The sequence below is a fragment of the Stenella coeruleoalba genome (genome assembly GCF_951394435.1).
Source record: "Stenella coeruleoalba genome assembly, chromosome: 4".
In the NCBI taxonomy this organism is placed as follows: domain Eukaryota; kingdom Metazoa; phylum Chordata; class Mammalia; order Artiodactyla; family Delphinidae; genus Stenella; species Stenella coeruleoalba.
The window spans coordinates 51,478,915-51,506,741 of record NC_137149.1 but is presented as its reverse complement, the minus strand read 5'-3'; the positions used below and the strand labels follow the sequence as shown (position 1 = coordinate 51,506,741).

General features: G+C 35.9%; 1 protein-coding gene across 1 annotated transcript in view; it reads right to left on the bottom strand.

The window, feature by feature from the left end:
- Positions 1-672: 672 nt before the first annotated feature.
- Positions 673-27,827, bottom strand: part of ZCCHC4 (zinc finger CCHC-type containing 4) — a 47,538-nt gene continuing 20,383 nt past the window's right edge. Inside the window, 9 exon segments of the mRNA XM_079920450.1 lie at positions 673-1,234; positions 1,237-1,334; positions 5,723-5,867; positions 6,382-6,433; positions 7,888-7,963; positions 8,209-8,330; positions 15,566-15,666; positions 17,230-17,380; positions 21,362-21,434. Coding sequence (XP_079776576.1) covers positions 1,164-1,234; positions 1,237-1,334; positions 5,723-5,867; positions 6,382-6,433; positions 7,888-7,963; positions 8,209-8,330; positions 15,566-15,666; positions 17,230-17,380; positions 21,362-21,434 — 889 coding nt within the window. The 3' untranslated portion in view covers positions 673-1,163.

Genomic DNA, 27,827 nt, shown 5'->3' with positions numbered 1-27,827 from the left:
GAGTGCAGTTCTTCTACCTTTACTCTCAGGGCTCTAGCTAAGCCCAAGCAGAGATGCCTCCAAACCTGCTCTACAGCAGTCATTTGGGAAAGAGAGAAGAGTCATTGTGCAAATGCAAGCCATTCTAAACTACTAAGAGTTGTGAAATGCAAGCCATTCTAAACTAAGTCTTAAGGAGACAATGAACTGTTTGTTCAAACTACTCCCTTCCATGCTACAGTACCTGACCACCCGGTGATTACCATTAGTGCTCCTAGCCATCTTCATTTGTTAACGTTTCTCACGGGTAGCAGGAGAGCTGAGAGCCAGGGGCATGTGCCTCATTTAATTTCACCACAAACAAACCTGAGGTCTAACTATTATTGTCCCCATTATAATAACGAAGAAACAGTAGCTTCTAGAGAATGAATGACCTGGCTAAGGACATACAACCAGGAAGTATTAGAATAGCAATGAGGATCACCAAAATGAAAACCAAAGTATCCTGCCTTCTGCTACTACTTGTACAAAGAGAGAAAAGTACTGCCTAGGTTAAAAGACACTAAGATGACAGGGCAAGTCATAATTCTAAATACCTCACTCATTCAACAAACATTTAGGTGATTCTATACCATCAAAGGACAACTGCAAAAAGTATTTGAAAAATAAATATTTAATAATAATAATGTAACCATAATCATAATCTTTATATCTTTAGACTGCCTTTGTCAAAATTCTTTCCATCATCTTCAGATTCTGTCTAAAAAAAATTAAACATTGTATTTCTCTTTACAAGTGGGGTTTAAGCCATTGTACAATACTTTAATATTTAAAATATCGAACTTAACATACTCTTATGTTCAATGTAAACAAAACCTCAGGTTTTCATTCTCATTTTCTTCTTTCTTCTAGCAAAAGGACGCTTTATGCCCATTTTTCAGATAAAAGAGGCTAAAATAATATGACTGGAAGAGATTTAAAGAGAGAAAAAAGGCACTGAGAGCTGGCAAACCAGCTAAGGATGAAACAACTCCCCAGGTCTACAGAGGGGCTGCTGGGGGTGAGGAGGTCTATAAACCAGGAAATACCACCTGCCTACTTTCAAGCTTAGAGAGGTGCATACCTTTGAAAGCAACAGAAGTTAAGTCCAGTGAGGCACTTTCAGAAAATGGCATCAAATAAATCTATAAATCTTTCTTATTCGCAAGCCACTGGACATTTAAGAGCACAGATATTGATGAGCTCTTTCTCTTCTTTTCTTCTTCCCTGTAACAGTTGTATGATTCATGGACTGTCCTTTAGTGGTCTCCATTTTCATCTTATTGCTCTTTCTTTGCTTCTGCTTTCTGACAGCTCTGAAAAACAAGGTGCTAAATTATTTTGTAGAATGAGCACAGTGAATTATGTAATTATGTTGAAGTTTAATTAACTAGCTAACCAAATAAGAAAACAGAAGGGAAAGAATTTACTGTATTATAAGCATAAATCCTCAGAATCCTAACCATAATAACAAGGAGATAGAGTCCTGACCAAGCAAAATGTTTGAGAAAAGAAATTCCTTTGAAACATGGTGACTACAAATTTAGAACAATCTATTCAGGAGAAACACACCACAGAAGTAAATAGTCAGGCCAATGAGTTGGGAGGTTTTTTGGTTGGTTTTTCTTTCTTTCTTTCTTTTTTTGGTACATCTGTACTGCTCAACTCAGCACTTCAATCTCCAAATCCCTGAATTACATTTTTCAGAAAAAAGACCAATACACTGGCAGTTAGCAGTGGTAGAAAAATGAAATAGCACAATGGAAAAAACTGAAAAAACTTAAAGAGGCCCATCTTATAGTCCTACAGCTAATTTTCCTTTCCTCAGTAGATCTAAAAGTCCTGACAAGTGCCATACAAGATGCCCACATTTTGTGGTCTCTTCTTGAAGACTAGCTTCAAAATGAACAAGTTGAAGCCACTATGGAGAACAGTATGGAGGTTCCTTAAAAAACTAAAAATAGAACTACCATACGACCCAGCAATCCCACTACTGGGCATATACCCTGAGAAAACCATAATTCAAAAAGATACATATACCACAATGTTCACTGCAACACTGTTTACAATAGCCAGGACATGGAAGCAACCTAAATGTCCACTGACAGATGAATGGATAAAGAAGATGTGACACATGTATACAATGGAATATTACTCAGCCATAAAAAGGAATGAAATTAAGTTATTTGTAATGAGGGGGATAGACCTAGAGTCTGTCAGAGTGAAGTAAGTCAGAAAGAGGAAAACAAATACTGTATGCTAACACACATATATAGAATCTAAAAAAAAAAACGGCACTGATGAAGCTAGTGGCAGGGCAGGAATAAAGATGCAGATGTAGAGAATGGACTTGAGGACACAGGGTGGGAAGGGGAAGCTGGGATGAAGTGAGAGAATAGCACTAACATACATACACTACCAAATGTAAAACAGATAGCTAGTGGGAAGCTGCTGCATAGCACAGGGAGATCAGCTCGGTGCTTTGTGATGACCTAGAGGGGTGGGATAGGGAGGGTGGGAGGGAGGCTCAAGAGGGAGGGGATATGCGGATATATGTATATGTATAGCTGATTCACTTTGTTGTACAGCAGAAACCAACATAACGTTGTAAAGCAATTATACTCTAATAAAGATATTTTTTAAAAAAATGAACAAGTTGAAACTCACTCTCTAAAAAACATTAAATCACACCAGGAAAAAAAACACCCAGATAGGGCTTCCCTGGTGGCGCAGTGGTTGAGAGTCCGCCTGCCGATGCGGGGGACACGGGTTCGTGCCCCGGTCCGGGAAGATCCCACGTGCCATGGAGTGGCTGGGCCCGTGGGCCATGGCCGCTGAGCCTGTGCGTCCGGAGCCTGTGCTCCGCAGCGGGAGAGGCCACAGCAGTGAGAGGCCCGCATACCGCAAAACAAAAAAAACAAAACAAACAAAACAAACAAACAAACAAACAAAAAACCACCTAGATCCTTTGTTTCAGGTGCTCTCTGAACTACATTACAGGCAATCTAGAGCTGAGGAAGATTACTGGTCTATCCATTCACTTTCTCCAAGCTAGCAGAATCATGCCATTTATCATATCATGAACGAAGGGATGGGCTGGGGCTGCCAGTAATGGCAAACCTGGGCATTTCCGTGGCTTCCCAGCAATATCAATTGTTAGATTCACTTATCCTAAACCACCACGAGTCCTAGGGAAATGCTCCTTCTTGATCTTCCCAGAACCAAAACCTGGGAAAGGAGCTTCATAAACAGTATATAATCTCCTAGTGGACCAAACTCAGCCTCTCCTTTTGTTCATTCAGTATATATGTTAAGTGTTGGGAATACAAAAATGAATGGACAAAGTCTTTGACTTCAAGGAGCTGGGAGACTGAGCCAAGGCAGATGTCACTCTTCCCTTTCCTTCCCCCCATTTTTTTTAGGGGAAGAAACAGAGGCTATGAAATCATCCATGAGAAAGTGGCAGAACTAGTTTGATTTAGGAAATTGTGTTCTTAATTACCTTGATACTACATACTCTACTATAAATTATTCAGGTATGTAAAATGCTAAGCATACAGTAATTAATAAATAAATATTAGCTATTATTAGTAGCTCCACATGACTACTACTCAGAATTTTGCTTGGCAATTTTATATTTTTCCATGTTTAGATTTTTCACCATGGACTGGGGTATCCTATAAGTTCAAAATAAAACAGTCATCTTTATACTGTTTTGTGCACGTTACATAAATCTCCTTTCCCTCCAGCCATTTTTTAGAAGTAGGATAATGTCCTGATAAGTGATGATCTAGCAAATTTTTTTTTTTTTCTTTTTTGCGGTACGCGGGCCTCTCACTGCTGTGGCCTCTCCCGTTGCGGAGCACAGGCTCCAGACGTGCAGGCTCGGCAGCCATGGCTCACGGGTCCAGCCGCTCCGCGGCGTGTGGGATCTTCCCGGACCGGGGCACGAACCCGTGTCCCCCGCATCGGCAGGCGGATTCTCAACCACTGTGCCACCAGGGAAGCCCAGATTTAGAAAATTTAATGAAGTATAATCTCTTGATGGCAAAGTCAATGAAGCTATGCATGTCTGTATACAAAATTTAAACAAATTTTCTTTGGTTTGTCCACTCAGAAGAACTAAACATGAACCAGATTTCACTAGAAGATACAGTAAACAAAAACAGAAAGAAAATGTTCATTTGTAATATGAATAAACAAAACTTTCCAGAGATAAAGTCTCTCAACAGTGATAAACTGAGTATAATAAACTGATTGTTTCATTTTGCCTTAAAATTAAATTGACCTAGTATTTGTCCTCTAAATTATAGGTATTTATGTAACTGATAAAATGAGCTCTAACCACAAGAGGGAGCCAGCATCATGCCAGATCACAACCACAGGAAAATTAGTACCAAGGAAAACCAAATTAACATGACAGCTATAAAACATATAAGATGAAAAGATCTTTTATGCCATATATGCTAAAAAAGCTATTAAAATTATTTTTTACTATTATAAAGAAAAAATTTTGCATTGTCAATTTCATTGTAAAATTTTTTTGAAAGCAGTATCTGAAGATCACTGTTCACAGTTTAGGAGTCTTCTCTAAGAGAAGAAAGTGGTACTATTTAATAACTATCAGGTATACCACATCCTAAGGAATTTGGTCTTGAATTAAAATTGATAAAATCTAGTACTAAGAGATACTACATGATTTCCCTCAATGAAAACAACATATTACTATCAAATAGACTAGTCAGGGCTATTTAAGAACCAATAAAGAGCCTACATTGTATTACCAAAATGCACATTCAGTTTCCACGTGTCATAAGATCACAGAATCAAAGGCTGAGCATGTTGTTTGCAAGCAGAATTACATTGTAATAGTGCAACAACCCCAGATCGATCCTTTATTAGGTTGTATTCTATTCTTAAAGCTTTATAAAAAAATATTTTATAAGACTCTTCAATACACCTCTTTAATTAATTTTTAAAATTCCACTTCTACCCTAGATTACTTAGTGGAAATAATTATTTAAAGTAAATTTGATAAAAAGTAATAGAAAAGGTAGCTTAAATACTAGGCAGAATTCAAGTGGCTGGGCTTTAATGGAAAAAAATGATTTCTACTGACCAAAAAAAAAACAAATGGAAAAGAATTCTAATACAATCACAAGTAGCTACTAAACCATCAGATACTTCTAATAATAATAGATTTTTTTTCATCACAAGTCATATGATAGCTCAAAATTTTTATCCTGATCTCAACGGTCATATAATGTTAAACTTGGCTATCTGGTTTTCACATCAGTAAAACAAGAGGACTCAATAGCTATAAGCCCTTCAGTTTAAAAGGAAAAAAGTGTGACATTCAAGTTAGCCCAGTTGAAATACCAATAGTTTTTCTAAATATACTATTGTCATTGGTGTAACCTTGCTCTGAATTACACAGCTATATTACACAAATATATAGGAAGTGAGTCACTTTCTGCCTTATATTTTGGTTATTTTCATGCCTTACCTGTAAAATTTTTAGCTCTTTGACTCACCTTCATATCCTCCCTCTCCCCATCTATGCAAACAATACCTAACAGTGAAAGCAACAATTAATTTAGCATTTAGCATTTCTGGATCCTCTGATTATTGTGTACTTCTGTGGATTGCTCTGTACAAATATACAAGGAAAATTTTTTCTAGTAAATAAAAGAATTCAACTAACTTGTTAACTTTCTTAGACGTAAAGATGTTAGGACAAGTACTCCGTTTATGATCTAATTCACCACAAATAAAGCAGCCATCTTTAGGGCCGTTGCAAGAATGATCTGGAAGAGCACAGTGATTGCAAATGTTACAGTGGATCCAGGCTGTAAAATAAAAATTAGGTATTAGAAGAGGTTCATTTAATATAATTTTTCATTTGATTAACCTTTATGATAAGCAAGCGTGAATAGTGTTTACTTCAAATATTGTGATTGCTTTGCATAGCTAATTATAATTTGGCTAAAGAGGCCAAGGTTAAGAGGTTGGAATTCCATGTAAACCAGCTAACTTCTTTCTGATACATGGCCACAAATTCAGCCCTTCTGCCCTGAGTCATGAGCTTAGAGCCACTGACAAAATGGGGGCTGGCTGAGTGATACAAAACCCTGTTAAAACAAGCCAAAGCAAATGCAACACTGAAACAGGGTTGAAGTCATGTCTCTCTCTGAAGGAGAGAACGTACATTTTGGCAAGTGTAAAAATTAAAAAGCAAGTAAATTAAGGCAAGTCTCTATTATTTTTTTCTTTTGTAAATACAGTTAAATAAAAACCCTATTTAGATGAAGAAAAAGTCAAATATTTTCAGAAGATCTCAAACACTTAAGTCTGAATACTTACAAGGCTTTACACACTTTTTGCAGAGAAAGCAATGATTCCATTTCCTGCCATCCTACAAAAACAATTTTTAAATTATGTTTAACTTGTCACTAAAAATCAAATTTCCACAATTAAAAATTAAAATGTCTTATTAAAATCTGTGTAAATTATTCATTCCTTATTTCTCACTTTCCTGGGCTTTACTATTAAATACTTTGATTTTAATTTATGCATTTCTCTACTCAACTCAAACGCCTCCTTGATGGGCCCCAATTTCCTTAACTCTAAAACTGGAGGATTTATCTAAATGATCTTGAAAGTCCACTCCAGATCGAGCAACCCAATCTGCATAAAGAAGGACTCAATGAAAATTTCAAGAGAATTAATGATTCATAGTTTTTATGTGTCTAGCTGGTATAATCCTTAATAACATTCATATTTGAGAACTTAATGTAATTTAGAAGGATAGAGATTACTATTTGAGTAATTTAAAAACTGTGAAATAAAACATACCTAAAAAAGTACATGAGATGCATATGTCCAGTTTAACGAGTATTATAAAGTGAACACTGATGAACCCAACAAGTCAAGAGACAATACCATCAGTACTCTAGACACTTCCCCACATGCCCCTTCCCAACCCAGCATTCCTCCTTCCCCACTGAGAAACACCTATCTTGGTTTTTGTGATGGTCACTTCCTTGCTTTTGTTTATTTTTTCCACTTACGTGTGCATCTCTAAATAATAAAATTTTGTTTTCCTCATTTCGTACTTTGTATGATCTGAGCATAATTTTTTTTAATGAAGAATACAGATAATTTCTAAACTAATTGGAAATATATAATCAGATGTGTTACCATAGTTAAAAACCAGTATAACCAGTAATATAATTATAAAGTTATAAAAAATGTACTTTCCAATAGTTTTAAAAATATAGCCTTTCCTCTGGCAAATAATATGTGCATATCAGCCAACTAAACTTCACGTGTTCTTTCTGACTGGATTTAGTTAAAATAACCGAGTAACCTAAAGGTGATCCCACCTTCCTAAAAAAATAACTAGGAGGTATGTCCCCTGTAGTCCTTCCTTATCTGTAAAAAGCCCTGTCTACTAGTGATGTGAGGAGTAAATACACAGCACATGTTATTAATTATTGCTTCATCAGAACAGTGATGGTATCTAATAGTTCAATTCCTTATTCAAAACACCTTAATTTTGCCCTCAACAAAATTTAGCCCTTATTTAGTGCCTTATTTGAAACACTAATAATTTTAGCAGTCATACAGTACCATATAAAAATAACTCAAATAGTTGTTAATGATGATGAAGGCAACTAAGTATTTTAAAAGCCTGCCATACTTTATAATTAGAGAAAAAATATTATATTAAATTATAATTAATAAATGATAACACATTAATACAAATTAAAATATTAACAAAATAACATTAAACAAATGTAATGAAACTAGTGACCTAAAATAAAACTAATATGTTTGAGTAAAAACACATTCTAAAGAAAACTGTACCTTGGATGTGCAAGAATTACAGTGTTCACAGTGCTGATTCTCTAGAGAAACATATCGTTGACACAGAGGGCAAAATCTAAGGAGAAAAGAAAAGACTCGAAGAAATCAGCTGCATATACTTATTGAGATTCACAAGGTAGATAAAAGTTCACAAGGCATTTGTTACAAAAGTTCGGTGTAATTCAAATTAAATTCAATATAACATTACAGGCCAAATTTAAAAGTAATAAAAGAACTACATGAGTCAGTATGAAAGGCATTTGGTGTTAGATATATGGAACTTTATTTTCAGTGACTTGTGTACTTCAAGGTCTCTCTTACCTGTACCCTTCTTCAATAGGAAGGATTATTTTGTTGGGTGGGATATTGGTGAAAATACGCACAGGAGACTGTTTCCGTCCTGTCTTTCCATGTTTATAAAGTGCATGATTATCATAATCTACCTAGAAAGTTTAAAAAAATTAAAAAGGAAAAATTTCTCAAATGAGTCAACATTCGTTAAGATTCTTTAACCAATAAATGAACAAACTGATGCCAAGGTACAAATTAAATCAGAGTATTTAATAAGAAGTTCTCAAAAGCAAGAGTTTACTTATTAATCAACAGCCTCAGAGGGGCCTCTATGAGAGTAAAATTTCATTATAAAAAAGGTAAAATTTGTTATGACACATTCATGTTACCTAGGATTCAAAAAACAACTCTAATCTTTTATCCAATGCAACAACAGACTTTGCAGGAAAGGCTTTTATATAATTAAGACTTTAGCTTTGGGCATTAAAACATTCCACCTTTGATGATCTGTGCCAGCTTGTATAGGGCTTTTCATTTTTTGCCTGTGAAATTCACTGCATGCCCGTTTTCAATTCCCCAAGGCTCAGTGCAGCCTCAGTGTGGCCCTCCACCATCACTCTCTGACACAGCCAACCCAGCATTCCTCCTTCCCCACTGAGAAACACCTATCTTGGTTTTTGTGATGGTCACTTCCTTGTGGGGGCCAGGCAGTGGCTCTGCCACTCACTTTTTATGTGACCTCAGGCAAGTCTGCATCATTTTCATCTGGAAAAGGAGGTTACTGATACTTACCTTAGAGTTGTTATGAAAGTTAAATGAGACAATGTATGTAAAACACTGAATTCAGGACCCGGCATATGGTGGAGACAGATAGAAGGATGGAGTGCAGAGGGAAATCTATAACTATAGTTGTTTTCCCCACAATGACTATTTCGAATGTTTACCTCTCTCCTCAAGATCCCTAACTCAACTTTCCATTTCTGCAGATTATCTGGAAAGTAAACTGAGGCCAACAAGCATGATTTCTATTAGCTTCTTGCTCCCTTCTCCTCCTCCACCCTATCATCCATACACATTCTCAATTTGGTTTTAAACCTGCCATGAATCCACCTGGTCACTAAGTCCATCCATCTTCAGATCAGTAATTCTCAAAGTTTGGTGTCTGGATCAGCAACATCAGCATCACCTGGGACCTTGTTAGAAATGCAAATTCTTGCCCCACCTGGGACCTAATAACACAGAAACTCTGGAGGTGGGACCCTGCAATCTGTTATTTTTAACAAGCCCTCCTGGCACACTAAAGTTTGAGAGCCACTGCTTTACATGACCCACAAGAATACCATGAGATTTTTATAAGGTTAATACAGGTAGATCGCAACTTTCAAGTAAGTTGTAATAAATTCTTTAGATTCTAAATAAGGTTACACTTAAGAATCTACAACAGAACTGACTTGCAAAGTAGCTATTTAATGAGAGAATTACAAAAATGTAAGGAATCGGTGACAATGGAAAGAGAGGACTTTAATGGGAGGGAGATTCCTAAGCTCTCTCCATGGCTATGCCAATGCCTGCTAGATTTACAGGTGAACAAAGTTAGGAAGACTGATTAACAAACTTCAGCACTGGGAAAAAAATAAGTACAGGATGAGGAGACTCAGCTAAATGAGAGACAGTGCGGAAAAAAAAAAAGCCCTAGGGCGTTTAGCATGTGAGCACGCACAGTCCAACGTGGGGAGTCCACAGTCTATCACAAAGGTGTAAGACTGGTGTGGGCTCACAGCCGGCTTACACAGAACTGTAATATTGTAACAAGGAAGGGAGACGAAGTTAGATCACATTTGAAGCCCTCCATTCAGCTGCTACATTTTAAGAGAGACATTAATAAAGCCAGTTCATTTCTATTGAAAGTAATGGGAATAAATAGGGCTTATAGTTTAACAGATTGGGGGTGTTTATTCAGAAAAGAGAAGACTGGGAGGATCTGATAGCTATGTTATAACTGAAGGGGTGTCATGTGGAATAGAAATTAGACTTATCCTTTATTGCTTCGGAAAACAGAAGTAGGACCAATGGTTAGAAGTTAATAGGGAGCATATTTTATCTCCATATGAGAAACTTTTCTAATGATTAGAGCTATTAAATAAATTGAGTTGCCTTGTAAGGCTGTAGGACTTTGCTCAGGGAAAGCATTCAAGTGAGACTAGATGACTGCTTGTCACGAATTTAGTGGAAAGGATCATTACATTGGGAAGTCAGCCTACGTTAAGGCTATGCATCTTCACAACTTTAAAATTCTATGAATATACGTTACCTATTAGAGGCTAAGATACAAAAGTAGATTTTACTTCAAAATCACCGTAAAATAGTACCTTAAGTAGTTTTCTTTTAAAATGATTTAAATTCGTAATTTTTCCCTAATGCACCTTCTCTATGTATTCAGTAAATATATGGTACCATATTAAATTCAACAAAGATATTTTGAACGTTTATGAGTGTCATAAGAAAAAGAATTCTTCCCAAGAGAATCTTATGAAGATTTTCAAATGCTGGAAAAGAGTATCTTAGAAAGATTTTTAGTAAATGGAATAGTCCATGCAATATAATAGATAGCAGATGGAAGAGAGGGAAAAAAAAAGAATTTCTTTATGGTTACCTAAGGAGTCAGAGAATATGTGCGTCAGGGAGCTGGTTGATTACTTGATCTTGCATAACCTAATTGAGATTATTATTATTTTTAAATGTGGGTTTGTTGTGCTAATTAACTATAAACATATGGTATGTAAAATGCATGCTGCTAGGGTAAATTAATGTACCTCTAACATACATCCATATTTCATAGCTTCATCCACACAAATAAACCTCCTATGGAAGTGCTGTAAAGCAAACACAATTTTGCAAATTGCGTATCACTAGTGGTAGAGCTGATACACCATTTTCCCATCATTATCCCTGACATTTCACTCACAATGATGATGAGAGGCATTTTTGAATAGAAAATTTCTCCCATGGAACTGATTAATGTGATGAAGTACTGTATAGAAATGAGGGAAAGCACAAAATCTCTGCAATTCCTAACTTTTAATTTTATCTATACACAAATTTCTTCTGCAACATGAGACTGAAACTAGTTATACGGAAAACAAGACATTCAAGTCGACAAACATTTATTATTCTGCACCTACTATGCTCCAGGTATCATGCTAGGAAACAAAGCTTAAATAAAACAGAGTACATGTTTGTATTTTCATAAATCCCTAAAGTGTGTTCTGTTTAATTTCAATATATTCAAAAGATTCCAAGTGAACTCTTCAGCTCCATCAATCAACTTCTACCATAGCAATAAGGTTTTTTAGTCACACCATATTCCATGTAACCTCTTATTTTAAATATCATATGTATTACAGACATACACATACATATATGTGTGTGTGTTATTCCTCATCACTTCAAATCCATTAAATGTTTTATGTTTATTGTATATTGAATTTTGAGAATTTCACGTGTCACCTTATAATTTACAATCATTTCTCAGAAATTCCTGTCAAAACCTCTTCATTTCTGAACATGAAACCAGACTCGAAAAACAGTTTTCTAAACAGGATGATTTTTTAAAAGACAGCTTTAAAAAAAAACAAAGGTCTCTACTTTTAACAATCCAGACAAATGTCCCAGATTAAGCAGAAACAAGAGATCATAGCATGTTCAAGGTGGAAGGGAAGTGAGAAGATCTAGTTCAGATATGGTAAATACAGGACCTGAATGCCATCACTCCCTGACCCTGACCCTGTGGCAGACATCACTAATCAGTCACGCTACTCTTTGCCACTGAGCCTGGTATTCTCAACAAATTCTCCAGAAAGTCACTACCAATTTATCAGGCTTAAGTCTAAAAGTAAAACTTATCTGGCATCCTTTTTCTGGTTCAGTCATTTTATTTTATAGGTAAGGAAACAGAGACCTGGAAAGATAAAGTGACTTCCCTCAAGATTATATTTAATCTTCTAAAAGGCAGTGCTAAGACTCAAACTTCTTCTGACTCTAAATCAGAATTTCTTTTCATTACCAAATCCTTCCTTTCTAATCTGCCCTTAATAAAGCTCTTGGTTTTCTACGTCTTTGATAGCTATTTTATTCTGTACTCATCAAGTGCTTTATCACTGAAGAGTCTACATGATTTATAGTTTATGAAGATTTGCAGCATTTCCGCCTTCCTCTTACCTATAAAGTATTTCCAAAAAAAGAGATTTAGTGATTTTTTTTTTTTTTTTTTTTTTTTTTTACTGCATTGTGGTTTCGGGGCTTATAATCATCTCAGGCAAAGTCAGAAAGAAGGCCTAATCAAGGTCTATGGGAAAAGACCTGTGAAGGAGGAGAGGAAACTTTCAAATTTTTCATTTGATGAAGGTGGCTAATATAAAAGGAAAAAAATTACCACAAAATGAAGTTAAAGTAACAAAAGAAAAAAAAAGAATGCAAAAGGCTCAGAAAGGATAATAAGTCCAGAGAGAGTTTCAAACAAAAAAAATAGTAGAAAAATCATCAAAGGGGAGGTACAACAAACAAAGTTTACATATACCCTAGGAGATCTGGCAAAATCAGTTTCTCCCACTGAGCATGTAATGGGCAGTAGTGTTCTTATCTTTAATAGGAATCATGAAAAAATGAAGATTTTTTTTGTTTTATAGGTTTTATTCTAATTCTTCTTCTCAAAGGTTGGCTTTCTCTTTATTGGAAAGACTGCTTTTCACCCTGATACACATGGCCTAATTAGAACATTTTCCACCAATGCACTGAATCATATGATTACTTTCAGTAAGCTTGGACCTTGGAACTAGTTCTTAAAATTAAAACTACAGTATTTCCAAAAGTTCTTTCCTAGTAACACAGGCTGTCTAAACAAACAGTAACTGGTTACTACACATTAATAATCACTCTCATCTGCTTTATTCTGGATCTGCCTTCTTCTGCCTCCTCACCAACTGAAACTCTTGCCCACAGTGAAAACTCATCTCTAAATTGTGGATGAAACAGTTTTCTGAGGAACGATGTGTTTTGCAGTTAAAATAATGTGTTTTCTGACATAAAAATTGAAGAAAAGTTTTACCCCCATTCTGGGGCCATCTGAATGATGACTATAGTGATGGTTACGACAATGCTTATAGCAATAACCTTTTTTCTCTATTTGCTGTGTGTCAGGGATGAGGCTGAATCTTTTAATGTATTATCTCAAATAATTCTTAAAACCTTATGAAGCAGATATATTATGACTATGCTCATTTAACAGGTAAGATGAGTTTCAGAGAGTTAGATAAAATGTGTAGGACCAGCTAGTAGGTGGCAGAACCAGCATTATAACCTAGTTCCTTTTCAACTCCAGAGTTCGTGCCCTTTTTCATTCAAATATTCATTCAACATGTACAGGGCACCTACTACGTGCCAAACATTGTACTAGATGATTATTCACTGTCAAAGGCAGCAGGTGCTCCTGGAAACCAGAAATAGTTTACTTAGTTAACGTCTTTAGGATATGTCAGCTATCTCTGCATTGCAAATGTCCATATTAGAAGCATCCTTCAGATAAGAAACAGAAAACTGGATGCCCTAAAAAGGAAAGTAAACCAGCTTTGAGAAGATATATGGTATGGATTTGCCTAAAGCAGAGCTCAAGAAGTCAAGGTTAAAATGACTTGTGCTACACACTTTTGGAAAGGACACTGTTAATATGGTTCAAGAGCCATAAAAAAGTCCATTAAATTTGATAATGTAACTTTTATAATTCTATTTTAGTTTTGGAAATTTATTTTAAGGGAGTTATGGAAAATATGGAAAAATTATATGAATAAAAGATGTTCATGGCAGTGTTATTTATAGTACCTTAAAGGTGGGAGCAACCTCTAAGTCCAAAAAGAAGAGAATGATAACATAGCCTATTGATGGAACAATTTACTTGTTAAAAGCATAAGATTATGTAGCTACATTTTAAAATATACACTTATATAAGGCAGAAATGAAGAAAGCAGAATTCATATTCATCTTCTATGATTACAAATATGTAAAAGTGTTTTTTAAAAAGACTGGATGTGAATACAGCTGACCCTTGAACAGCATGGTTTGAACTGCGTGGGTCCACTTATACGTGGATTTTTTTCAATAGTAAATACTGAACCAAAGTTGGTTGGATCCACAGATGTGAAACTGCAGATATGGAGAAACCTCACATACAGAGGGCTGATTATAAGTTATATACCAATTTTCAACTGCACCCATAATCCTCCTGTTGTTCAAGAGTCAACTGTACCTCAAAATTATAATATTTGCTATGTGACGTAGAATCACAGGTAGGATCTATCCCCTCATTTCTGGTAACACTGTTTCATTATTTCTAAATAATTTTCATAATAGTGTATATCTTCAAGACTAGAAAGATTAGAACCAAGTGCTATAGGGAATTATACCCATTATCTTGCAATAGCATATAATGGAATATAATCTGCAAAAATACTGAATCACTATGCTGTACACCTGAAACTAACACAATATTGTAAATCAACTATATAAAAAAAAAAGAAACAAGTGCTATCTTGGAACAACTAGTGAAGACGTTTACAGTTCTAGAGCTGAAAAGCCTGAATCAGAGGCTAGTCAACTGCTCAGAAAAATCAAATAGAAAAATGTCATTACAAACCTGGAAGCAGTGCCCACTTGGTGACCACACATAGTGATGGCGACAACAGGGTTAACCTCAGAACCCAAGGAAATGAATCCAGGAGAGTGGACATTGAAACAGAAGGAGTTGAAGGACAAGGATGCAAAGGAGGAGGTCCAGTCAGTCTGCCCTGAATCAGCACACCCACACCTCAGCATCTCTGCTTCTCTGACATGCCACAACCTTGGGCACACCCCTCCTTAGAGCTCCTGGCATCCTCTGAGCAGCAAAGTTAAGTGTACGTGGCATTCCACCCACCAGAAAAAGCAATTTACTTCTCTACAACCTCTGAATGGAGAAAACCATGTTCATAATGATGATCCTGGGGTGCTGCACAATCTTCTGGTGATGATGAAAGATCAGATCATTTGGTCTAAAACCTGGCTACAGTTCAGAATCACCTGGGAAACTTGGTAAAATATTTTTTCTTAGGGCTTTACCCTCTGATTTTGATTTAGTAGGTTTATTTTGGTACCTAAGAATCTATATTTTTAATAAGCACCCTAGAGATTACAGACGTTTAGGAACTACTGCACTAAGTTACATATGATATAGTTTTAGTGTTTCATACAGCTTATAGTGTTTGCATTTACTAAAACTGATGAATCATCTTATCAGAATATTTATTTAAGCAGAATATCCATTCCCCAACCATGTCAGAAAACAAAATATTTACTATACCTGGTAATCCAGCATGCAGAAGCTTGGGAAAAACTGACAAATTCGGGATTCAAAAAAATAGGGAAAAATCCAGAATATGGGTAGTTCTTTGTGACTGTTATCTAATGGATCACAAAAAAAGAGAAAAGAAAATAAGAAACTGATATTAAAGAAAAAAAATAAAGTAGAAAGCTGTTACTGAAAATATATGGTATTGGGAGAAATTGTAATCCTTCAACACATTTAAATCATACAAACGAAGAGATGATTTACCAGAGTACCATTTACAACTTGACCTTTCCCAGAAGTCAATGGAAACATTCTTTTATATCTAAACACAGCTATACATGGTATGTAAAAGTTATCTTTACATGCATATCACTACAGTCTAGGTAAAGGCAAAGATATTACAAAAAAAGTGGGAGATAAAAAATGAGCATCACTTTGAAGCACAAAGGTGGTTATGATATGGAAGAAGGAAACCTGGACCAAAATGCAGAAGGCCTTAGGTCTGAATCTTAGCTCTGCCATAACTCACTATGCCAGCTTTCAGGGTGAATCCATCTTTTCTGAATCATGGAAAATTCTTATGAACAATTTTATCCAAATTAATTTTTATGAGAGACAGGGGACACAGCTATTAATTACAGAGCACCTGATACAGGCTAGTACAATGCTAGGTGCTTTCTGTATGTTATCTCCTTAAATAACCCCTGGAGTTAGATGTTAATATAGTAATCTCATTTCACAGATGCGGAAACTGAAGCTGCAAAATTTAAGCAATTTGTTCAAATTCATGCAGCTAATAAGCAGCAGAATCAGTTCAAGCTCACAAAGCTTTTTATTGCTTTCCCAACAACAATGACTTTATCCACTCTGATAAGTAGACTTCAGAACCAAAAATAAGTGGAATACTTAGCACTGTGAGTCATGTTTTAAATTTCATTTGCATCCTGTCCCCAAAGCACACTACTTATATAGCACAATTAATGGAGAAGCTTGATCACAAATTCCTGACACTCTTACATTTATCAACTTGCAGGTTGGAAACTGAAAAATGATTATACTGACTAATTAGATAATTACATAAAATACTTTGAAGTCCTAAGCCATTTTAAGCTGAATATCCTCCAGTCATTAACCCACTTCTAAGCTTGGGTTTCCATGTGACACTGATAACCACTGTTAGGCGACTGGACAGCCAACCTTCCCACACAAATCTTGGCACAGTTTAGAGCTGTGGACCAGGGGCTGGGTGCCCTCCTAGAGTTCTGGGCAAGACTTTTGGAAGAGGAAATGTAAGGTCTAAGTGGGCAGAGATAAGTGTCTGTCTTGTTCACCCTTCCATTCCCAGCACCTAAACAGTACCTGGTACATAGTGGCCATTCAGGAAATATTTACTGAAGAAATGCCAACAGTTCACGGCTATTCTTCATAATGTCCCCTTATGCCCACCAAAAACAAATACTTTACCTATGAGCCATTTTTAAAACACATGATTAGAATAATACGAAGTGTATCATGATGATAAAGTTATTATCAAATAAGCCTATTTTTAAAAAAAGAAGAGAACGCAAGACATGTATATTTTATCAGTGCTCTGATTCACTGAGCTCTGCTAATATTTGACAGGAAGTATATACATAGATACATGTTTATTTTGCAGTAAGTAATAAATTACACACCTTGGCTTTGACCTTCTTTCCACATAGCAATTAACTTCTTGAATGTAACAGCCAGAGGTTCAACCAAGCCACCAAAAGGAGGATCTGTCACCATAATGACTCCTTCACCTTTATCCTTCTGTAAAAATGTTCTGCATACTTCAAGGGCAGCCTGGAACAAACAGAAATTCATTTCTAAATTAGGACTAAAGGGAGGTACTTCATCCTATTGGGAGGAGAATGCATTAGGCTCAGTCTCACTCTTCGGACTGAACTTCACCCATCCTGCCACCCCAGAGTCCCTCAGTGACATCCTGAAGCCTCTCTCATTCAGCCCCCATAAGATTTTATCTTTGGGTTCCTTGATAAGTGGGTTTTTAAAATTGCAAATTCAAACACCATCACTATCAGAGGACTACACATTCAAATGGTTAAATTAAAAAACTAAATTTAGTAACCTAAAAGAGAGAAACTCATTACCCATGAGGACTATCTAAAATGCTAAATTCAATTGAACAAACAGAAGTAAGGACTGTGCTAAACACTGGAGACACAAAGACGAATAAGACATATTTTTTCCTGTCTGGTTTGTCCACCACCATAAGTTCAGGTTAATGAGAGCCTAATTACCAGTTAAACATGCACATGTTTTTGAGTGCCAGGTAAATGACAGGCACATTTGAACATGCAAAGTAACATGCAAAGTAAATAAATGAAAGCTCACAAATAAAGCTTACCCAGGCCATGAAACCATGCCATTAACGCATTTTCCCAGCAAGCTGACGTGTTTTTAGTGATTGCAAAGTTAACATTAAAAACTGTCTAGGATATTTATCACTTTTTTGCTTTGGGAGAAGTCAGTAAGAGACAGACCTGTAATATTAGCTCTAATCTACTGACTTTGTAGTTGCTTTCAAGTACTTATCTATAAAAGCAACTCAACACTTACAGTATACAAAATGGCAGAAGATTTGAAAGCTTAATGGCATTTAAACTTTAATAAAGCTATATGTACTTTATAATAAAATATATATTACTTTACTACTAAATCAACTTAGAAGACCCAACTGATGAAAGGAAAAAAAATCACAACATCCTAATCCCTTTTCTCTAGTAAAGTCTTTATTAACTTCCTCCTCAAAGTCCTACAGCAAAGGATGGTGTCAAGAAGGTTAATCATTTTTCAAGTGCTGCCTGGCACTTCCTTAACCTGCCTACACGAACAAGGACTAAAAGTACAGATGATGTTACTGAAAAACTTCAAATTCCTTGGAGTAAACCAGCTATACTCCAATACAAATTTTAAAATAAATTAATTAATTAAAACCCCTTAGAGTTAAAAGTAGAAAAAAGAAAATAGGTGAACGAGGCCTGAACTCTTAACCAAATTAAAAAAGAAATTAAAGAATATCTTCCCAGGTAAGAATCAATGGTGGGATGTCCCGTCCTAGGTTGCTGAGGGTCCTAATGTTGACCACCTATGGGAAACAGACACTTGCTTACGCCACCAAGGTTGACAATAACTTAACTCTGTTCTTCATCTCAGTCATCAATAAAAAAGTGCTCGGCATTTTAAATAGCCACCCTCTGTACACACTTTAACCACCTTACCAATAAGGCGTATGACATTTTTTATTACGCAAAAGACTGTATTATTTGCTATGAAAAAAATCCTGTGCAGAAAACTCCTACTTTTTAATCCCATGAACTGTGAAGAGCTTCTGTGCAGTGGCAGAGGCTTAGATCCTCAAAGGCACATGGTACCTCAAAGGCTTATATGTCTTCACAGACAGACACCTAGTAGACACTTAAATGCTTTGGTGATTGATTAGTAGATGGTAATCTCTACTGAAAACCCTGACTCCGTAAGTAGGTAGAAAAAGGGGAGACAGTAAAATCATTAAACAATAGTTTTCTGTAGGTCACTCTCTACAGTTGCAGTGCCATTTAGTGGCTGCTCTTAAAATACAGAGAAAGGAGAGCCTGGGCTGGATGACTGTTTTCTTCTGTGAAACAGAACATGGAGCTCAGTCTTGGCAGCTTATTCCAACCGTTATTCTAGAAACTTGTAAGGTAATTCTATAAACTCTCAATAAAAGTTACATAGAATTTCCTAGAAAAGGCTACTTACATGTTACTTTCTTAAGATATATGAAATTGCTAGCCAACTCTTCGGTATGTAATTTTACTCTTGTCTTTATTGTTCAAATTAAAAAGCAAAGTCATGGTCTGGTATTAAAAACAAATAAACAAATACCTGACCCACTACTGCAGCATCAAGCAGTAATATGAACTCAGTTCCTTCCTCAGCTGTGTCACCAGTGCTGACAACCCCCCTGAGCTCAAAGCCCCACAGTTTCAAGAGACCACACTGGACATTTGCACGTCGATGTCGTGCCAGCCCCACAAACTCAACATTTCCAAACGTCGCTTCCACACTTCCCTACTCTCTGTTTTGAAGAATGGAAGATGAATCCAGGTCACGGCCCCAAGTCATCTTTGATTTCACCCCTGGTACACTTATCACCAAGTCTTCTTTTTTTTTTTTAATTGAGGTATAACTGACGTATAACATTATATTAGTTTCAGGTGTACACAGAGTAATTACACCAAGTCTTCTGGTTTCCATCTGGGAAATGCCTTCAGAATCCACTTCTTTCCTCTCTTTTCTCCACTGTCACTGTCCGAGGTGAGAAGCCCCTCTTCATCTTCTGTCAAGCGGTCTTTCAATTCCTCGTTCTCCTTCATGCTCATCGAATCAGTTCTCAAATTCTAGTGTTTATCAACCACACAAGCGCTCTGGGAAACAGTGAAGTCTAATTCTGTTATTTACTTCAATACTCGGTTTTCATACCTTTCGCGGCTGAAAAATATGTATCCCCATGCTAAACGGATTCTGATGGAAGGAGTACATCACTGGCTATACTTACTAAATCTCACTTTTCAATGAGTCTCATTTCTTCAATCCCAACCAACAATTTAGAATCTATTTTCATTTCCTGGATGCTTAGTTTTTTAGTCTTGCTTGGTTTTCATTCTATCATTAGCTAATATCTTAAAGCACAATATATACTTAAAACATGACTCACAATTCTTTAAAAATTGATATATACCCATCATATGTATGTATGGATATGCTTCAAGCAGTCTTGATAATTTCAAACATTTCTGACCAACCTCCTGTCAGGTGTGATTACTTGGTTGGTTATAGATTTTATTTTGTAATGGGACTGACAAAGAGCTCAAATTAGGAGTAGAAATATCAGCTCTGCTATGTTGTTTATTCACAATGATGTTATTAACATCATATTGAAAGAAGATTTTTTTAAACCACTCTCCCTTTATTACAAGGCTATTTTTTTTTAGAGTAGTTTTAGGTTTACACCAAAATTGAGAGGAAGGTACAGAGGTATCCCACATACTCCCTGCCCCACACATGGATAACCACTCCCACTATCAACAGCACCCACCAGAGTGGGACATTTGTTAGAAGTGATGAACCTAAACTGACACATTATCACCCAGAGTTCATAGATTGGAGTTAACTCTTGACACTGTCTATTTTTTAAGGATTAGTTTAATAAAACCATAAATCCCCTTAACTGGGACATGAAATTTATCAGGAAGGCAAACAGCAAACAACTAACTACAGAATTATTTAATTACAGCATCATAAATCTACAAAGGAGAACCTGACCTTGTCTGAGGGCCAGGAGAGGCTAAAGAAAGTGACTTGGAACAGGGTTCTGAAGGATGAGGTGACATTAACAAGGCAAAGAGAGAGTAGAAGGTGGAGGGAACAGCATGGGCAAAAGCCCCTGTGCTGGAAAGGCCAGTTTGAGATGAAGGTCATATGTCCTGAACATGAACAGCAAAGCAGGAACAGGGAGAGGACAGGCTGGAGGGTGGCAGGGGTCAGATCACAAACAGCTACGTGAGTCTTGGTGAGAAAGTGGCTCTTCACCCAAGAAGCAGTGAAAAGTCATGAAAGATGAATAACATGATCACCTCTAGGTGCTCAATACACACTCAGTGAATGAACAAAAATAAATATCAATAAATGGTAGAAAAGCCACCATTTGCTCTTGAGGGACCCTAGAAAAATAATGAAGGAAATACAATAAAAGAAAGAGATAATTGTCATAATTCTTACCTTTCCATCAAAGAAGTGATGGTTAAACATGTTATAATGGCAAAAACTATCTTCCATATAAAACTGTGAATACCTGTAAGATAATTTGTTTATTACTGCAGTTACTTGTCTGGTCATAGTTATACATAAATAAATAAATAAATGTAAACTAAATTTTAAAACTATGAAATCACACCTTTAATAAAATCAATTTCATCATCCTTTAGTTTTTTGAAATAAAGAATACTTTCCCAAAATCTCAAGAAGTCAGCAACAGAGGATGAATAACAAACTTAAATTATGGTCCCAAGTTTAATAAACCAGTGGCAAAACTACAGAACACTCATATATAAAAAACACATATAATCTTCTGGTTCCTACGGACCAGAAGATTCTACATAAATAATCATGTTCCTGATAGATTATTATGCAACTTAAGCTTGAGATGGGCTGGCAATTAAAATACATCTCTCATAGTTAATAATTTTAAGGAAAATACTGAATCAACATTTCTTCTCAACAGCTGTTAATTATTTTCTTCCGTGGTTAACAAAAAAAGGTATTTAATACAGAGTTTTTCTTGTCCATTGTGAATTAGCTTAATAAAATATGCTTCTCAATATGTAAGAGAAAAGAAGTACGCACATTTCATATATACTGAATTAGTGCCAGGAAAGAGGATATTTATTTACTGATTGAATCATTTTATTCTTCTAACATACTACTTTAAAATGCAGTCAGTAATGAATGAGAGTACCAGCTTCGGGTATTAACATTTTATAAATTTTCACTAATTTACTAGGCAAAATTCATACCACATTATGGCTTAAATTTGCATTTATTTGACTTCTTACAAAACTGAGTTTTCTTTATTCCTTAATTTTATTTGTACTGCCTAGGTCTGTTTTTCCCATTTATGTCTATGGGCCTTAATGTCTTTCTTGCTGATTTCTGAGGTTTTTTTGTATAATATAGAAACCTCAATAGGATTTTGAACTTCCACAGTTTTGTCATAAACAATTCACATATGAACCACACCATCCTTCTACAGAATTCATAACCTAGTGGAAAGACTGAGAAAAAATCAGGGACACATCCTTACTTACACAGCTTCTTTAACCAAATCACGATACGGTGCTTCTTTGCTTCTACTTCTACTCACAGTTATTTATGACCATCTATAACTGATCACCGACCATACTGAGTATTTAATACAACGGACAAGCCTAGTTTATCCTCTTCCTATTACACTGAGGCTAAGAGTACAGCTGTACAGTCGGGTGGTCTGGTTTCAAACTCTGGGTCTCTCACTTATTAGCTGTGTAATCTTAGTAAGTTATTTAACCTATCTGAGCCCCCATTTCTTCATCTACAAAATAGGAAAATAGTTTCTATAATACCTCATAGGACTTGGTAAGAATAAATAAGATAATGTATGTAAAGTGCTGAATACAATGCCAGCTACAAAGCATATAATGAAATGTCAGGTATCATTATTTTAATAAATACCAGCTATAAAGATGTATGTCTCAGTGACTCTAATGTTAGGGAATTATGTTTATGCCCAATCAAAATATCTCCTCCTATAATCTAAATCCATTTCTTGTTATTCTGTGGAGATGAAAGAACAGCTGTTTGCCATTCTCAGTACAATATCCTTTAATACATTTAAGATACTGTTAGTACATCTGATGATTTCATAAAACAAATTTTCACTGAAGAAATAAACAGAAGGTTTGAATAACTGAAAAATATTTAAACTATATACTGTAACCCAAGGAACATTCCAAAACACTGTGGGACAATGTAAATTACCATTAATAAACAAATGTCTTCCTCTTTAACCAAATCCCAAATAGCTGATAATATAGCTATATCAGTTACTTAATTTACACATATATATTAATACTAGTACAGCTGTAGATCAACCATCATTTGAGAGTGTTTTTCGCTCTGGCATTGCTTTGTGTAAGCAAGGGAAAATACAATCTCTTTTAAAATATATTTCTACCACCCTCCATTTATTTTCATTGCTTCATGATGCAATAGTCATTTTTTAAAATTAAAAAAAATTTTATTTACATAAAATTCAGCATAGCACACTCATCCAAAATGTTCTGGGCAGCAGTGGGCAGAGCCAGAGAGAGAAAAAAGCCAAGATTTCAGCTCTAAGTTTCGATCAAACACAAACAAGGAAGCATAATTATTCATATTTTAAATTATGAAAAATCACTCAACATCACCCTCTTAGAATGAAAATGGCCACAAAGAATTATTCTCTCCATTGAATAAGGCAAACAAAACCAATCAGAAATGCATGCACTTGAAAACTGCTCAAAAGGACATTCATTTAATTTGGCCATTCATTCTCTTTAAATCTGAGTCAGTTACCAAGTATGAAACATGTTCTACACAAAGGAAATGTAATCAAGAGCTGAATAAAACTAGTTCATGAAATGAGCCTAAGAAATACATTTTTTTGATACAACGTTATTTGGATGATAGTTTGCCAAACAGAGTTTCATATCTTTCATGCCAAAATCAGAGCATATAGAAATCCATCTTAGCAAATGTTAACTTCATATCTTAGACCCCCAGAAAAGGACATTTACCGCACATCTACATATAGCCCTGGATTTGAGGCAGTTCTCTGTAGCCCTGCACAGACCTTACATAGGGCAACAACAAGCCAAAGTCAAAGTGCCAGAAGGAACTATTCAGTACCACTTTATACCACAAAGGAATGTTTCCCTGATTTAACTGTGGTCCTTGTGAGAAATCTGAACCAACCCCACACTCCATCATAGTGTAAATACAGGCAACAGGCTGAGTTCATTCTGGCTACAAACATATGTCAATAAACCAGCTCTATCTTAGCACCCAACGTTGACCTTTTACAGAACTGACTCAGAAACAGAGTAGCTATCAAGGAAGCTATGCTAGGATACCACAGTACTATACCTTCAGCTTTTGTCTGAAACACACACACACAGGTTTACACACACAAAGAAAAAGAGCATCTGTGTATTCCACAGGTTATAAAACAACTTTATCCACATCCCCTACTCCCTATTCTGACCAGGGGATTTGAACTACAAGCTCAAGAAAGGTAAAACTTCAAGGCATGGGATTTAAGGCAAAAGAGTTAAAGGGCCATATAAATCTTTCAAATTAAAAGTACATCAGGTAAGATGCAAAGAGTTCTGGAAAATGTGTATAACGATATGCATGTACTTCACTTACTTAACACTACTGAACTATACACTTAAAAAATGTTTAACATGGTAAATTTTATATTTACTATGTATACTTTATTGTAATTTTTTTAAAAACAGGGCAGTAGCAATGAACACTAGATAATAAAATTTTAAAAAACAATTTATTTACAATAGCAACAAAAAGAATAAAGTGTTTAGGAACAAATTTAACAAAAGAAGTACAAGTCTTGCACACTGAAAACTACAAAATATTGTTTAAAGAACTTAAAGAATATCTAAATAAATGGAAAGACATCTCATATTCATTAACCAGAACACTTAATATTAAGATGAAAACACCCCTCAAATTGATCTATAAATTCAATGCAATCCCTATAAAAAGGCCAGTTGGCTTTTTTGTAGAAACTGAGAAGGTAATTCTAAAATTCATATAGAAGTGCAAGGAAACCACAATAGCCGAAACAATCTTGAAAGAGAATTAAGTTGAAAGACTCACACTTTGTAATTTCAAAACTCACTACAAAGCAACAGTAATCAAGATTGTGTGAGACTGGCATAAGGACAGACATAGATCAATGGAATAGAATTTACAGAGTCTACAAATAAATCCATACATTTATGGTTGTTTGGTTTTCAATAAGGTTCCAAGACCATTCAATGGGAAAAGAATAATCATTTTAACAAATGGTGCCAAGGCAACTGGATATCGACATGCAAAGAATAAAGTTAGACCCCTACCTCACACCATATATAAAAATTACTCAAAAGAAATCAATGACCTAAATATAAGAGCTAAAATTAAAAACTCTTAGAAGAAAACAAGTGTAAATATTCATGACTTTGGATTAGGCAATAGTTTCTTGGTATGACACCTAAAACACAAGCAACCAAAGAAAACAGAATGACTGGACTCCATCAAAAGTGAAAAAACACAAAGAACGGGAGAAAATATTTAAGAATCATATATCTGATAGGGGTCTAGTATCCAGAATATATTGAGAACTCTTTCAATTCAACAATAAGACAAATAACCAATTTTAAAAATGGGCAAAGGACTGAATAGACATTTCTCCAAAAAGATAAACAATTGGCCATAAACACATGAAAAGATGCTCAACAACATTAGCCACCAATAAAATGCAAAACAAACCACAATGAGACACTACTTCAAAAAGACAGAGAATAACAAGTGTTGACAAAGATGTGGAGAAATTCGAACTCTCATACATTGCTGTTGGTAAAATAAAACAGTGCAGTCACCTTGGAAAACAGTTTGGGAGTCCCTCAAGAAGTTAAACATAGAATCACCACATGACCAAGCAATTCTACTCCTAGGTATATACCTGTTATGGCCTCGGTTGTGTCCCCCCAACTAATTCATATGCTGAAGCACTGATCCCTCAGTCTCTCAAAAGGTAACTATATGTGGAGAGAGGGCCCTTAAAGAGGTAATTAAATTAATTTTTAAGCATTTATCCTTTTAAATGTTTTTTAATTGAAATATGATTGATGTACAATGTTATGTTAATTTCAGGTGTACTAAGAGGTGACTAAGTTAAAAGGAGGTCATTAGGGTGGGCCCCAATGCATATGACTGGTGTCTTTATAAGAAGAGGAAATCTGGACACATAAAGAGATACCAGGGATGTGCACACACACAGGAAAGACCATGTGATGACACAGTTAGAAGGCAGCTATCCGCAAGCCAAGGAGAGAGATCTCAGAAGAAACCAAACCTGGGACTTCCCTGGTGGTGCAGTGGTTAAGAATCCACCTGCCAATGCAGGGGACACAGGTTCGAGCCCTGGTCTGGGAAGATCCCACATGCCATGGAGCAACTAAGCCCATGCGCCACAACTACTGAGCCTGTACTCTAGAGTTTGCGAGCCACAACTACTGAGGCCGTGTGCCACAACTACTGAAGCCTGCACACCTACAGCCCATGCTCTGCAACAAGTGAAGCCACTGCAATGAGAAGCCCATGCACCACAACGAAGAGTAGCCCCTGCTCTCCACAACTAGAGAAAGCCCGCGCACAGCAACAAAGACCCAACACAGCCAAAAATAATTAAATAAATAATAAAATAAATTAAAAAAAAAAAAAAGAAGAAACCAAACTTACTGACACCCTGATCTTCGACTTCTAGCCTCCAAAACTGTGGGAAAATAAATTTCTATTGTTTAACCCACCCAGTCTGTGGTATTTTGTTATGGCATCCCTAGCAAATTAATACAATACCCAAGAGAGATGAAAACGTATGTGCTGCTGACAACTGACATATATTGTCTTGAATAATTCAGTTGTGGACATCTTTTCTTTTGTCTTTTCTTTTGTCTTTCTAGTACCTGTATCTCCCCTCGTTTCAGTCAAACATCTATTTCCTATGGAGAACCCACTCCATAGCACTCTATCTGCCAGGCCACAGTGATGATTCTGGAATGGCTATGTAACCCCAGGCAAGGTAGGCAGAGTACTCACTGGAGTTTTGCTGCTGGAGCTCTTGGGAAAGATTCTTTTTCTACTGGGCAGTTCAGCTGAGACTATGTAAGTTTAAAGCTGCTGCCCACCAAAGTCCTTGGCAGAATGAAGGAAGCTGTCTGAAGAATAAGGCCAGTACAGACAGAAACGCAGAATGAGAGGTAGAGAGAGAGAAAGACAGAGCTCTAAAAAATTATGTGAGGCCCAGGATCTCAACTGGACTGAAGCCTGTTATACCCTAGACTCCAGCAGTGTGAGCCAATACATTCGCAGTGACATAAATGGATTTCTGGGACGCTAATGAAAGAAAGATTCCTGACTAATATGAATGCCTGACTCTAAATACATGAATAACCTGGAAACCAGTTATTAACGCATTTGCAAACTATTGTGGAACAAAGCAGGGGGATAGGTGGAAAAAGGGAAACCTAGAGGGATGACAAGAGAGAAATACAGGCTATATAAGAAAGGCTTATATACACTTCCAAAAGCAAAGTTATTTCCAGAGGATAATTTAATTTTGGGGGCCAGACTGACTGGGTTTGAATCCTGAGCTGGACATTTATAAACTGTGACTTTGGTCAAGTTATTTAATTTCTTTGTACCTCAGTTTTCTATTCTGAGGAAAAGGAGAATGTTAATAGTATCTACCTTATAGGTCTATTGTGAAGATCAAAGGATTTAGAATAGGGTTTGACAAGTGACAAGTATTCACTAAATACTAGTTATTGTTAATATTTTTATTATAAGACCTCAAAAGTTAAATTTCTGCCTTTAAAATAATACATTT